Raw genomic sequence first — 16,085 nt, forward strand, 5'->3', positions numbered from 1 at the left:
CCTTGACACCATTTTGGGCTTTGGGGGTCAACATGAGGTCAATCCTCCACAGTTTCCCCTGAAGTCACTTAACATCTTAAGAGCCAAGGCTGATGGAAAAGTTAGAAACATCAATCCCCCCCCCCCTCTTCCACTGGACCCCCTCCCCCTCTTCCATTTCCCCTTCTTCCCCCACTCCTCTCCTCTTCTCCAAAGCTTTATTTTGCAGCAGCCCGGCAGGTCATGCGTAGAGGATGAGTGGAGAGAGGGGTGCGGTAGAGGAGTGACTCAGCAGGGGATGAGTAGAGGGCTTCACTTGTTCTCAGCTGGCCAGGGATAAGAGGATTAGCGTCGTTCAGTATCATCGCAGCGTGACCTCTACCTCTCCCCCTCTTTTTCTCGTGCTACCGCTCTCCAGCTTCTCCCTCACTTTTCCCTTGCTCTCCTGAATAATGTTCTCTTATCTCTCTTTCCCTCCATTTCTCATTCTCTCTCTGCCTATCCTGGTTCTACATTGATCCTCTCTCTCTGCTTATCCTGGTTCTACATTGATCCTCTCTCTCTGCCGATCCTGGTTCTACATTGATCCTCTCTCTCTGCCTATCCTGGTTCTACATTGATCCTCTCTCTCTGCTTATCCTGGTTCTCTGATCCTCTCTCTCTGCCGATCCTGGTTCTACATTGATCTCTCTCTGCTTATCCTGGTTCTACATTGATCCTGGTTCTACATTGATCCTCTCTCTCTGCCTATCCTGGATCCTCTCTCTCTGCCTATCCTGGTTCTACATTGATCCTCTCTCTCTATCCTGGTTCTACATTGATCCTCTCTCTCTGCCGATCCTGGTTCTACATTGATCCTCTCTCTCTGCCTATCCTGGTTCTACATTGATCCTCTCTCTCTGCCTATCCTGGTTCTACATTGATCCTCTCTCTCTCTGCCGATCCTGGTTCTACATTGATCCTCTCTCTCTCTGCCGATCCTGGTTCTACATTGATCCTCTCTCTCTGCCTATCCTGGTTCTACATTGATCCTCTCTTTCTGCCTATCCTGGTTCTACATTGATCCTCTCTTTCTGCCTATCCTGGTTCTACATTCATCCTCTCTCTCTCTGCCTATCCTGGTTCTTCATTCATCCTCTCTCTCTTACTCTACCAGCTCTCTTTTTCTCAATCCTCTCTCCCTCTTTATCTTTCCCCTCTGGCTTTCTAATGCATTCCCTCTTCTCCCAACCTCTCTCTGCCCCCTCTCTTTCCCTCTGTATCTTTCCACTCTTTTCCCAGCCCCACCCTCCCTCTCACTCTCTCTGGCTGTCCTTTCAATCTCTCCCCTCTCTCTCTCTCTGCTCTCTCTCTCTCTCCCTACCTCCTCCTCCCACCTCCTCTTCTCTTTCCACCCTTTGTCTCTTGCTCTGGGACAGCAGCTTAACTCTGGTCAAAAGCCAGTCTGTGTGGATTAACCTTGAATGATTAAAGCCTCAATAGATTGGTCAGGAAGTCTCAGAAGCACTTCCCTGGTGGTCTTTCTTTCTAGTCGCCTTCAAAGGAAAGGGCAAGAGCCCTGAAAACAGTGACTTCAAAGTGTTGGTGGTGACATCCTGAAGGGTGAAATGAAATCTACCTCAAACTCAACTGTTTAATAAAGCAGTTGTGACAGATAAAGCTCATACAAAAGAATAAGTCCTTTATCTGGTGTTGACGTGTCATAGGAGATGATTGTGGTTCACTCTTGCATTGCTGTGTGGTTGTCGTTTGAACTCTTTTTGCTTCCACTGCTGGCCAACCCATCTCTGGTCTGGTCCCCCTCTCTGTTCCCTCCAGACAAATCCACTTTTCAGCAGGACAATAACATAAAACTCAAGGCCAAATATACACTGGAGTTGCTCACCAAGACGACGTTGAATGTTGATGAGTGACCTAGTTACAGTTTTGACTTAAATCGCCTTAAAAAAGATATGGCTCGACTTGAAAATGGCTTGAATGTTGTTGTTTAAAAAATAAATAATGGCCAAATATTGTACAATCCAGGTTTACAAAACTACAGACTTACTCAGCAAGAAACAACTGTATCGCTGAAAAAAGGTGATTCTCACATGTATTGACTCGGGGGTTGAATACTTATCTAATCAAAATATATCCGTGTTTATTTATTCTTATTACACAGTATTTTGTGTAGATCGTTGACACACAAAACAAAAGACAATTAAAATCAGCGTTAATCCCACTTTACAACACAACCAAACGTGGGAAAAGTGAAGGGGTGTGAATGCTGTCTGAAGGTGCTGTACATGAAGTCATATGTGTTCTCCCTGTTCTTCCTGTGCTTGTTAATGTTTGGGTTCATGTTACAGTCATGGTTGGGTCCACCTCTCTGTTTCCTCCGTTACAGGACTGTGTTCATGTTGCGGCCGTACCCTAAACATCCTGCGGTCTTGTCTCCCTCTGTTCTCTCCAGTACAGGATTGGCCAGCTGTATATGATCAGCAAGCACAGCCATGAGCAGAGTGACCGCGGTGAGGGGGTGGAGGTGGTCCAGAATGAACCGTTTGAGGACCCCGCCCACGGTCAGGGCCAGTTCACAGAGAAACGTGTCTATCTCAACAGGTGAGTGAGTGACCATCACCCACCCATGTTAAAGGTACAATCTGGGACCTGTCCAATGGTTGTACACCAAAACAAGATGCTGGGCTGCTGTTTTACTGAATATAAAATCCCAGATTGTAGATTTAACTTTTCTACTTTTACATTATCTGTAGGTTTAGTGCACTATATAGGGAATAGGGTGCCTTTTGGAACGCAGGCAAAGTGTTATTCCCCACACACTCGACGCTTCGCATGGCAGACTGCTGCTGTCATGTTGCCCCGAGTTACTTTGCCCTCACAGCTGTGCAACACACAATACTCCACCCCCTCACGTCTTGGCTCTCAGCCATGGGTGTGTGTGTGTGACCTCTCCCAGCGCATCTCTGAGCATCCAAGGACAGAAACTTCCTAAGTCGGCAATATCTAGAGAGAGAGGGACAGAGAGAGCTAGATTTCATCACAAATGCTTGCGTCAGCGATCGGGATGCCAGGGACCTAAAGGTGCTGAGTCAGCAGGGTCTGCCCTGCCGTATCGCTAATCATTGAGAGAGAGAGAGAGAGAGAGAGAGAGAGAGAGAGAGAGAGAGAGAGAGAGAGAGAGAGACGGAGAGAGAGAGCCGGGGGGAGGAGGGGAACAGAGGAGAGAGTGAATGGGAGGGATGGAGTGCAAGAGGGAGAGAGAGAGAGCCGAGGGGAACAGAGGGACACAGAGGAGAGAGTGAAGGGGAAGGAGGGAGTGCAAGAGAGAGAGAGAGAGAGAGAGAGAGAGAGAGAGAGAGAGCAAAAGAGGGAAAGAGAGACAGGCATATTCAGAAGGAGACATATTTTAACATTATCAGAAAAACCTGCTGCGGGCTCTTCAAAACAACATATCTTGGATCAGGTCTTATCACAGTCCCTTCCACTTGAATCTGTCATGGAATACATGATGTTTTGTTTGAATAAGGACTGGCTATATAATAACAAATGTCACTACCCAACTCCCATTAGGGAAACTGTCACCATTCATTATTGTAAGAGAAGATGTGGACACAGTTCATCAGAGGACACAGTATGACGATGAGGGAATTATATAGTGAGGTTGAGCAACAGCAGGGACACTGTGTTTTTGTGCATATGTTAACTCGCCACTCGTTGTGCAACCACGGCTACAGTCACCTAAGCCCCTACCACCTCTTAAACACACTCTCGCTGCTCTAGATCTTCACAGCAGATGGGTGCCTCTCAGCCGTGTGTGTGTGTGTGTGTGTGTGTGTGTGTGTGTGTGTGTGTGTGTGTGTGTGTGTGTGTGTGTGTGTGTGTGTGTGTGTGTGTGTGTGTGTGTGTGTGTGTGTGTGTGTGTGTGTGTGTGTGTGTGTGTGTGTGTGTGTGTGTGTGTGTGTGTCCAGCTGACTACTACAAGTACAACCTCTCCATAAACATCCATATCAGGTTTAGTGAACCTGGTGTGTGCCTTATGTAAGGAGGGAGAGGGGGAGACTACTCCAAGACACAGTGAATCCGCCAGCTCTTCTCAACCTTCCCTGTAAACCAAGGCCTTTCTGTCGTGAAAATATAAATGTCATGAAAATAATGAGAAGATGAGAAGAACATTGTTAATCTAATAGAATACATTTAGTTTGGGGCCAGTTATGTATCATGCGTCACAACAGAACAGGACAAATAGGATTTATTTAATACAAATACATTGTCCGTAATATTCCAAAGCAAGCAGGAAATTGAAGTCAGTGAGCATTGTGTCATGGTCCCCAGCACTCAATCACCTTTCTGATTCGCTGGGTTATTGTTCTTGTGCTGAATAGCTTGAATAACCTCTTAACTTAAACATTCATTAGGAATTCATTATTTCAAGGGTCTTCATGACACATCGACTCGGATGGTTTATTTTGTGATGGAATAAAGTACTTTGCGGACACGCAAACACCACACACACACATACTAGTCCACACTTTCAGAACTTTAGCGAAGATGAATGGTTTCTCTGCCAGAGTCTTTTATTGCTTTAGGAATTTGTGAGGTGTGAAAAGTGTGGGATGGAGAAACCTTACCACCGCCTACAGATCTTGGCGGGTGCAGTGTGAAGTCCTATAGTGTGTCAATACGTACCACAGTGTGTCAATGCGTACCACAGTGTGTCAATGCGTACCACAGTGTGTCAATGCGTACCACAGTGTGTCAATGCGTACCACAGTGTGTCAATGCGTACCACAGTGTGTCAATGCGTACCACAGGGTGTCAATGCGTACCACAGTGTGTCAATGCGTACCACAGGGTGTCAATGCGTACCACAGTGTGTCAATGCGTACCACAGTATGTCAATGCATGCCACAGGGTGTCAATGCGTACCACAGAGCTAGATTTCATCACAAATGTGTCAATGCGTACCACAGTGTGTCAATGCGTACCACAGTGTGTCAATGCGTACCACAGTGTGTCAATGCGTACCACAGTGTGTCAATGCGTACCACAGTGTGTCAATGCGTACCACAGTGTGTCAATGCGTACCACAGGGTGTCAATGCGTACCACAGTGTGTCAATGCGTACCACAGGGTGTCAATGCGTACCACAGTGTGTCAATGCGTACCACAGTATGTCAATGCATGCCACAGGGTGTCAATGCGTACCACAGTGTGTCAATGCGTACCACAGTATGTCAATGCGTACCACAGTGTGTCAATGCGTACCACAGTGTGTCAATGCGTACCACAGGGTGTCAATGCGTACCACAGTGTGTCAATGCATACCACAGTATGTCAATGCATGCCACAGGGTGTCAATGCGTACCACAGTGTGCCAATGCGTACCACAGTATGTCAATGCATGCCACAGGGTGTCAATGCGTACCACAGTGTGTCAATGCGTACCACAGTATGTCAATGCATGCCGCAGGGTGTCAATGCGTGCCACAGGGTGTCAATGCGTACCACAGTATGTCAATGCATGCCACAGGGTGTCAATGCGTACCACAGTGTGTCAATGCGTACCACAGTGTGTCAATGCGTGCCACAGGGTGTCAATGCATGCCGCAGGGTGTCAATGCGTGCCACAGGGTGTCAATGCGTACCACAGTATGTCAATGCATGCCACAGGGTGTCAATGCGTACCACAGTGTGTCAATGCGTACCACAGTATGTCAATGCATGCCGCAGGGTGTCAATGCGTGCCACAGGGTGTCAATGCGTACCACAGTATGTCAATGCATGCCACAGGGTGTCAATGCGTACCACAGTGTGTCAATGCGTACCACAGTGTGTCAATGCGTGCCACAGGGTGTCAATGCATGCCTCAGGGTGTCAATGCGTGCCACAGGGTGTCAATGCGTACCACAGTATGTGAATGCGTGCCACAGTGTGTCAATGCGTACCAATGTGTTGATGAGCATGAAGGATTGATTGAAAGAAGAATGAGAGACGTTGAGCAGATGGAGGAGTGTCTGTCATTTGCTTTTTGGGGGATAGGCTGTGAAAAGTTGGCCTGTCAACATTTTCACAGGGTTTCTTTTGCGTATCGGTTTATTTGTATATCAGCTGTCACCATGCGTTCACAGTCATGTAGCTTACTTCTTTATCAATGTGTGATCAAAGAAAATTGAATATCAAAACTTGTATCAGATATTAGAGACTTACATGCACGCACACACACACACCAATCTCTATGCTACACTGCAGACACGCACACCTTTATATGCACTGTTATACTCACTAGAGCCTTTGAGTAAATGTACCTTCAGCTTTCTTTGTCAAGGCTAGTGTGTATCCGTTTCGGTGCACCTGTGTGTAGAAGAGCTCTCAACCCCTCCAACAAAACCTTGCGGTTGTAATCAAAAACACAAACCCATTGAGGTCGTGTTGCGAGGCTACAGACGGCTCTTTTAAGTGCTGCTCTCTCTTATCTTTTTCAATGTTCTTTGTTTCATTTTCAAGTTTATTTTTTAAACACCTTCAATGGCCAGGGCTTTTAAACATGGAAGGAAGGACGGAAGGACGGAAGGAAGGACGGAAGGAAGGAAGGAAGGAAGGAAGGAAGGAAGGAAGGAAGGAAGGAAGGAAGGAAGGAAGGAAGGAAGGAAGGAAGGAAAACGACTCAAACTTTAGAAATTATTAATCAGACCAATTACTCAGACATGATGTATCTCTTTCATCTCCTCTCTTCCTTTTCATATCTCTTCTTTCTCTCTCTCCGTCTCTCTCTCTCCATCTCTCTATCTCTCTCTCTTTCTCTCTCTCCATCTCTCTCTCCATCTCTCACTCTCTCTCTCTCTCTCTCTCTCTCTCTCTCTCTCTCTCTCTCTCTCTCTCTCTCTCTCTCTCTCTCTCTCTCTCTGTCTCCTCTCTCTCACCCTCTCTCTTTTTACAGTAAATTGCCCAGCTGGGCTCGAGCAGTGGTGCCCAACATCTTCTACGTAACAGAGAAGGCCTGGAACTACTACCCTTATACCATAACAGGTGAACACGCACACACACACACACACACACACACACACACACACACACACACACACACACACACACACACACACACACACACACACACACACACACACACACACACACACACACACACACACACACACACACACACACACACACACACACACACACACACACATTCACCGATGTGTTAATGTAGAACCAGGATCCATTCATACCAGGCACCACAGATGGTTGTGTGCGGTCAGAAATTAGCTCTGACCACGTATCGACCGTAACCCTAGCGGAAAAGTACCAGGCTAACCTCAACCTAATCTAGTTACTGTGACACAGCTCATAGTTTAGCCTCGCTAGCTGAGTCACGTTATGCTACAGTGCACATAGCTAACCAAAACAAAACGTTCCGAGAACATTCTGGCAACGTTTCTGTCTGTTTATGTAAGACTATCAGTTCAGTCAGCATCAGTTCCCAGAAATGCTTCTTCAAAAGTCAATGGAAAATGTACAGCAACATTCCGGATGTGGGAGCTGTGTTGTTTCTCGTGTCATGTTGTGCTCCTTCCCGTTGTATCACACCCTAACCTGTTTCTGTTTCTTCTGTGTTGTTGCGTTATTGAAGCCCTAACTGTGGTGTGTTTTCTCCCCTCTGCTCCGAACGCGTCCCCCTGGGCCTGCCTCTGTAGAGTACACCGTAAGTACCTCTTCCATTTCCTTTATCGATCACAGAGCTGTGAAGAGAGCCACCGCAGTTCAACAATGTACAGGGTGTCAGGATGCATTTAATGCAGCAACATGGAAAGAACCATTTTCTTCTGCTTCACTGGTTGTTTTAGTTAGACGTTACATAAGGAGTCAGTGTTTTGGGATATGTGTGTATAGAAGGCTTGGGTTGTGTCGGTTTATTTGTGCATATTTATTGTGTCATTTTGGATTTATATCAAATGTAAGTGGCTCTGTTAGAATGACGCTTCCCCCTATGGAGACATTAGTATGGCTATCCATAGCAACAGCTTAGCGTCAGTGTGTGTGCGCGCTTGTGCATTTCCGTGTGTCTTCTGAATGGCAGCTCTCTTCATGCTGGTATGTCTGTAGCTAGGCATGCGCTCTCCAGAGATAAAGACATATCCATTCCCTTGTTTCACACACGAGAAGCATCATACATTTTTACTGCCCTGAGGATTCAACTGCCTTTGAGGTGTCAAATGATGTCCATTTGCTTTGCTGCCATAGCCAGAGCTTTCTTAAATACTTTTCTCTGGAGCTGTCTTATACTTTTCTCTGGAACTGTATACTTTTCTCTGGAGCTGTCTTAAATACTTTTCTCTGGAACTTTCTTAAATACTTTTCTCTGGAGCTGTCTTAAATACTTTTCTCTGGAGCTGTCTTAAATACTTTTCTCTGGAGCTGTCTTAAATACTTTTCTCTGGAGCTGTCTAAAATACTTTTCTCTGGAGCTGTCTTAAATACTTTTCTCTGGAGCTGTCTAAAATACTTTTCTTTGGAGCTGTCTTAAATACTTTTCTCTGGAACTTTCTTAAATACTTTTCTTTGGAGCTGTCTAAAATACTTTTCTTTGGAGCTGTCTTAAATACTTTTCTCTGAAACTTTCTTAAATACTTTTCTTTGGAGCTCTCTAAAATACTTTTCTTTGGAGCTGTCTTAAATACTTTTCTCTGGAACTTTCTTAAATACTTTTCTTTGGAGCTGTCTTATACTTTTCTCTGGAACTTTCTTAAATACTTTTCTCTGGAGCTGTCTTAAATACTTTCCTCTGGAGCTGTCTAAAATACTTTTCTCTGGAGCTGTCTTATACTTTTCTCTGGAGCTGTCTTAAATACTTTTCTCTGGAGCTGTCTTAAATACTTTTCTCTGGAGCTGTCTTAAATACTTTTCTCTGGAACTGTATACTTTCCTCTGGAGCTGTCTTAAATACTTTTCTCTGGAGCTGTCTTAAATACTTTTCTCTGGAGCTGTCTTAAATACTTTTCTCTGGAGCTGTCTTAAATACTTTTCTCTGGAGCTGTCTTAAATACTTTTCTCTGGAACTGTATACTTTCCTCTGGAGCTGTCTTAAATACTTTTCTCTGGAGCTGTCTTAAATACTTTTCTCTGGAACTGTATACTTTCCTCTGGAGCTGTCTTAAATACTTTTCTCTGGAGCTGTCTAAAATACTTTTCTCTGGAACTGTCTTAAATACTTTTCTCTGGAACTGTCTTAAATACTTTTCACTGGAGCTGTCTTAAATACTTTTCTCTGGAACTGTATACTTTTCTCTGGAGCTGTCTTAAATACTTTTCTCTGGAGCTGTCTTAAATACTTTTCTCTGGAGCTGTCTTATACTTTTCTCTGGAGCTGTCTTAAATACTTTTCTCTGGAGCTGTCTAAAATACTTTTCTCTGGAGCTGTCTTAAATACTTTTCTCTGGAGCTGTCTTAAATACTTTTCTCTGGAGCTGTCTAAAATACTTTTCACTGGAGCTGTCTTAAATACTTTTCTCTGGAACTGTATACTTTTCTCTGGAGCTGTCTTAAATACTTTTCTCTGGAGCTGTCTTAAATACTTTTCTCTGGAGCTGTCTTATACTTTTCTCTGGAGCTGTCTTAAATACTTTTCTCTGGAGCTGTCTTAAATACTTTTCTCTGGAGCTGTCTTAAATACTTTTATCTGGAGCTGTCTTAAATACTTTTCTCTGGAGCTGTCTTATACTTTTCTCTGGAACTGTATACTTTTCTCTGGAGCTGTCTTAAATACTTTTCTCTGGAACTTTCTTAAATACTTTTTATCTAGTATTAAATGCTTTTAAAGCAGCAATGTGTCACTTTTTGGGCGACCTGACCAAATTCAGGCTAACTATTGGAATTTTAGCAACCAGGAAATGGTGGAGCGATTTCTGCCTAGTTCACCTTTAAGTAACGTATTTTCACATGTCCATATCTTTTTTAGGTTTAGGTTCTGTAATGAATGCATTTGTAATGTTTTTGTTTTAAATTGTATAACTGTATAATTTTGCCGGACCCCGGGAGAGTAGCTGCTGCCTTTGGGATCCATAATATATACAAATACAAATAATGCTTTATACACTGGTAGTTCACAGCAAGTGTTTCCAATAACTCTTTACAACCGGCATCAGTCTCAACGCCATTATCGAAACATTACTGTAGCAGTGTTTTATGCCAAAGGGTTCAAGATTGATGACAGTCTTGGAAACCTGCCGGTGCCCCCTGTAACATGCTGTCTGAATCTTCTAAAGCCTTTGAGCTGTGGCATTTAGAAATTCTCAGAAAGTGATAAATGCCACCACAGTGAGTCATATGGCTTCATATAGAGAGGAGGAGCGGATGGAGGAAAGGGGGATGAGGGGGAGACATGGCTTTGACAGTGACAGAGTTTCGGGCTCGATAAAAGGCTGTGTGTGAGTCATAGGAGGGGTACATGCACGCACGCGCGCACACACACACGACGCAGACACACACAGACCACACACACACACGGACATGCATACAGAGCATACTCCCATTCATTCATCTCCCCTTTCTGAACAAAGCACCAAACACATCAGTTGGTGGGGATACTGGTACAAGAAGTCTAGAGACTAAATGTCTCGATGACACATAAACAATTATAAAACTAAACACCCGTTTCAGGTGAAAGAGGTTGTTTTTCCACCATTTTCAAATGTCTCACCTGATACATCTCATCTGTTTTTGTTTTGCAGTGTTCTTTCTTGCCCAAGTTCTCCATTCACATAGAGACGAAATACGAGGACAACAAAGGCAGCAATGACAACGTGAGTAAAGACCGTGTGTGTGTGTGTGTGTGTGTGTGTGTGTGTGTGTGTGTGTGTGTGTGTGTGTGTGTGTGTGTGTGTGTGTGTGTGTGTGTGTGTGTGTGTGTGTGTGTGTGTGTGTGTGTGTGTGTGTGTGTGTGTGTGTGTGTGTGTGTGTGGTGCACTGAGGCCTTCAGTATGATAAAGTAATTCCATAATAGGGGCCTTATGGCCCCTCAGTGTCAGCCAAGTGCAGCTCTGCTAATTGAAGAGCCCATTTCATTTATACTCTGGCCTTCTCTCTCTCCCAATTCACAAACTCGTTTCTCTACAGAATAATAGTTCTACTACTGTGTTAGCATAATAATATGTTAGGATGAAGGGTGTGTGTGTGTGTGTGTGTGTGTGTGTGTGTGTGTGTGTGTGTGTGTGTGTGTGTGTGTGTGTGTGTGTGTGTGTGTGTGTGTGTGTGTGTGTGTGTGTGTGTGTGTGTGTGTGTGTGTGTGTGTGTGTGTGTGTGTGTGTGTGTGTGTGTGTGTGTGTGTGAGGAGTTGTCAGTCTTGGTCTTAGAAAAGTCCACTCTCTCTTAATGTCGTAAGAGAGAGAAGATGGGCATCAACCTGTCTGGTCATTATCATGGTGTGTGTGTGAGAGACTGGCTTCCATGGCCAGACAATGTTAGTGAAAGTCCTGCAGATGTAAAAAGAGAGGTTGTTATATCAGACTGAATGTAAAGGAGAGGATATTATATCAGACTGAATGTAAAGGAGAGGATGTTATATCAGACTGAATGTAAAGGAGAGGATGTTATATCAGACTGACTGTAAAGGAGAGGATGTTATATCAGACTGAATGTAAAGGAGAGGATATTATATCAGACTGAATGTAAAGGAGAGGATGTTATATCAGACTGACTGTAAAGGAGAGGATGTTATATCAGACTGAATGTAAAGGAGGGGATGTTATATAAGACTGAATATAAAGGAGAGGATGTTATATCAGACTGAATGTAAAGGAGGGGATATTATATCAGACTGAATGTAAAGGAAAGGATATTATATCAGACTGAATGTAAAGGAAAGAATGTTATATCAGACTGAATGTAAAGGAGAGGATATTATATCAGACTGAATGTAAAGGAGAGGATGTTATATCAGACTGACTGTAAAGGAGAGGATGTTATATCAGACTGAATGTAAAGGAGGGGATGTTATATCAGACTGAATGTAAAGGAAAGGATGTTATATCAGACTGAATGTAAAGGAGAGGATGTTATATCAGACTGACTGTAAAGGAAATAATGTTATATCAGACTGAATGTAAAGGAGAGGATGTTATATCAGACTGACTGTAAAGGAGAGGATGTTATATCAGACTGAATGTAAAGGAGAGGATATTATATCAGACTGAATGTAAAGGAGAGGATGTTATATCAGACTGACTGTAAAGGAGAGGATGTTATATCAGACTGAATGTAAAGGAGGGGATGTTATATCAGACTGAATATAAAGGAGAGGATGTTATATCTGACTGAATGTAAAGGAGGGGATATTATATCAGACTGAATGTAAAGGAAAGGATATTATATCAGACTGAATGTAAAGGAAAGAATGTTATATCAGACTGAATGTAAAGGAGAGGATATTATATCAGACTGAATGTAAAGGAGAGGATGTTATATCAGACTGACTGTAAAGGAGAGGATGTTATATCAGACTGAATGTAAAGGAGGGGATGTTATATCAGACTGAATGTAAAGGAAAGAATGTTATATCAGACTGAATGTAAAGGAGAGGATATTATATCAGACTGAATGTAAAGGAGAGGATGTTATATCAGACTGACTGTAAAGGAGAGGATGTTATATCAGACTGAATGTAAAGGAGGGGATGTTATATCAGACTGAATGTAAAGGAAAGGATGTTATATCAGACTGAATGTAAAGGAAAGAATGTTATATCAGACTGAATGTAAAGGAGAGGATATTATATCAGACTGAATGTAAAGGAGAGGATGTTATATCAGACTGACTGTAAAGGAGAGGATGTTATATCAGACTGAATGTAAAGGAGGGGATGTTATATCAGACTGAATGTAAAGGAAAGAATGTTATATCAGACTGAATGTAAAGGAGAGGATATTATATCAGACTGAATGTAAAGGAGAGGATGTTATATCAGACTGACTGTAAAGGAGAGGATGTTATATCAGACTGAATGTAAAGGAGGGGATGTTATATCAGACTGAATGTAAAGGAAAGGATGTTATATCAGACTGACTGTAAAGGAAAGAATGTTATATCAGACTGAATGTTAAGGAGAGGATGTTATATCAGACTGACTGTAAAGGAGAGGATGTTATATCAGACTGAATGTAAAGGAGAGGATGTTATATCAGACTGAATGTAAAGGAGGGGATGTTATATCAGACTGAATGTAAAGGAAAGGATGTTATATCAGACTGAATGTAAAGGAGAGGATGTTATATCAGACTGAATGTAAAGGAGAGGATGTTATATCAGACTGAATGTAAAGGAGGGGATGTTATATCAGACTGAATGTAAAGGAGGGGATGTTATATCAGACTGAATGTAAAGGAAAGGATGTTATATCAGACTGAATGTAAAGGAGGGGATGTTATATCAGACTGAATGTAAAGGAGAGGATGTTATATCAGACTGAATGTAAAGGAGGGGATGTTATATCAGACTGAATGTAAAGGAGAGGATGTTATATCAGACTGAATGTAAAGGAGGGGATGTTATATCAGACTGAATGTAAAGGAAAGGATGTTATATCAGACTGAATGTAAAGGAGAGGATGTTATATCAGACTGACTGTAAAGGAGAGGATGTTATATCAGACTGAATTTTAAGGAGAGGATATTATATCAGACTGAATGTAAAGGAGAGGATGTTATATCAGACTGAATGTAAAAGGCAGCCTCACTCTGATCTCTACATCTGTAATCCAACCCCAGCCTATCTCTCTTTTCTAACAACTGCTGTGGCCAGTGTCCCTGTGTGTGCACACACACACACAACACACACATGCGAGCTTGGAGTCATATCACACACATATCACATACACATTTGTTGTTGCGTACAGACACCAGGATGCAGACACTCGTATGTGTTTGTACGCACAAGTTCCACTAAAAAGCTCCCATGTGAATCTATCCGCCGACACTGCAGCTTCAGGTCTGACCAGCACAAGCTCTGGTCTTTTACAGCCCTGTATAGCCCTCTGGTCCAAATTTCAGAGTCTCCTCTGCCAAGATACTGTACGTTGTGAAGTAATATGCAGACCAGTGTTTCTGTGCTCACGATGATATGAAAGATAATGTCAGGTTGTAAAAACCTGTTTTCACGCTCGCAGTCCTGTTTCCTGACAGAGAAGGAGTTAAATGTCTGTTTGAATGTAATGTGTGTGTCTGCCTGTGTGTACATCCATACAATGATGTGTGTGTGTGTGTGTGTGTGTGTGTGTGTGTGTGTGTGTGTGTGTGTGTGTGTGTGTGTGTGTGTGTGTGTGTGTGTGTGTGTGTGTGTGTGTGTGTGTGTGTGTGTGTGTGTGTGTGTGTGTGTGTGTGTGTGTGTGTGTGTGTGTGTGTGTGTGTGTGTGTGAGCAGACTACATATTCTGTCTGAATGAATGAGTGGAGGGTGTGGTTAGATGATGTGATTGACAATTCCACAGTCGTATCAGGTAGCAGACCATGGCAGGGCAGGCCTGCCGTTAGGTTTGGAGAAGAACCATTGCTTAAATCCTGACCCTAATGGTTCATGGTTGTCATTATCCCTCTCTCGTTCTCTCGCTCTCTCTCGTTCTCTCGTTCTCTCACTTTGTCTCCCTCGTTCTCTCACTCTCTCTCTCTCTCTCTCTCTCTCTCTCTCTCTCTCTCTCTCTCTCTCTCTCTCTCTCTCTCTCTCTCTCTCTCTCTCTCTCTCTCTCTCTCTCTCTCTATCTGTCTGTGTCTCCTTTAGACCTCACCATTAGACAGTTGCATAGCTTCTTTCTTTCCCTCTGCCTCTTACTTGCTCGTTTTCATTCATTCTTGCACGCTCTCTTTCTTCTTCCCTCCATCTTCCTTGTCCTTTCTCCTTCTCTCTCTTTCTTCTCCCCTCTTCCTAACGTTCCTACTCTCTCCCCTCATTATTTATTACACAAGTCTCACTCTCTCTCCTCTTCCCTCATTATTTATGGCACGTCCTCCCTCTCCCATTATCTCTCCTCTTCTCTCATTATTTATGACACGTTCTCCCTCTCTCATTCTCTCTCCTCTTCCCTCATTATTTATGTCATGTTCTCCCTCTCTCATTCTCTCTCCTCTTCCCTCATTATTTATGACATGTTCTCCCTCTCTCATTCTCTCTTCTTCCCTCATTATTTATGACACTTTCTCCCTCTCTCATTCTCTCTCCTCTTCCCTTATTATTTATGGAACATTCTTCCTCTCTCATTCTCTCTTCTTCCCTCATTATTTATGACACGTTATCCCTCTCTCCTCTTCCCTCATTATTTATGACATGTTCTCCCTCTCTCATATTCTCTCCTCTTCCCTCATTATTTATGACATGTTCTCCCTCTCTCTCTCCTCTTCCCTCATTATTTATGACATGTTCTCCCTCTCTCATATTCTCTCCTCTTCCCTCATTATTTATGACATGTTCTCCCTCTCTCTCTCCTCTTCCCTCATTATTTATGACATGTTCTCCCTCTCTCATATTCTCTCCTCTTCCCTCATTATTTATGACATGTTCTCCCTCTCTCTCTCCTCTTCCCTCATTATTTATGACATGTTCTCCCTCTCTCTCTCCTCTTCCCTCATTATTTATGACATGTTCTCCCTCTCTCTCTCCTCTTCCCTCATTATTTATGACATGTTCTCCCTCTCTCTCCTCTTCCCTCAGTATTTATGAAATGTTCTCCCTCTCTCTCTCCTCTTCCCTCATTATTTATGACATGTTCTCCCTCTCTCATATTCTCTCCTCTTCCCTCATTATTACACTTTCTTCTTCTTACTACACCCTCCCTCTTTTCTCTCTCCCTTGGCTGCACTCATCCATGATGGCATGTCACCCCCAATGTGCCAGCAGGACTCTTTCACACAGCTTGTGGCAGAAGGGCCCCTTGGAGGGAGAGGGAGGGAGGTGAGAAGAAGAGAGAGGTGAGGAAGTAAAAGAGAGGACACGGAAGGAAGAGATGAGAGGGTGATGAAGATAGGAGATGGAGAGAAGAAAGGAAGATGAGAGTAAAAAAGAGAACAGAGATGGACAAGAAGATGGAGAAAAAGAGAAAGACGACAGGAGTGAAAGGAGAGCAAATTT

The 16,085-nt window shown here is 43.3% G+C and overlaps 1 protein-coding gene across 2 annotated transcripts in view; it reads left to right on the forward strand.

Moving 5' to 3' along the window:
- The window catches only part of LOC124003444 (cytoplasmic phosphatidylinositol transfer protein 1-like), a 93,476-nt gene that overhangs the window by 69,790 nt on the left and 7,601 nt on the right, over positions 1-16,085 (forward strand). For both annotated transcript variants that reach the window (XM_046311711.1, XM_046311712.1), the window contains exons 2-5: positions 2,432-2,580; positions 6,917-7,005; positions 7,674-7,681; positions 10,707-10,778. In XM_046311711.1, coding sequence (XP_046167667.1) covers positions 2,432-2,580; positions 6,917-7,005; positions 7,674-7,681; positions 10,707-10,778 — 318 coding nt within the window. The remainder of the gene's footprint in view (positions 1-2,431; positions 2,581-6,916; positions 7,006-7,673; positions 7,682-10,706; positions 10,779-16,085) is intronic.

The sequence above is a fragment of the Oncorhynchus gorbuscha genome, linkage group LG18, assembly GCF_021184085.1.
Source record: "Oncorhynchus gorbuscha isolate QuinsamMale2020 ecotype Even-year linkage group LG18, OgorEven_v1.0, whole genome shotgun sequence".
NCBI lineage: Eukaryota > Metazoa > Chordata > Actinopteri > Salmoniformes > Salmonidae > Oncorhynchus > Oncorhynchus gorbuscha.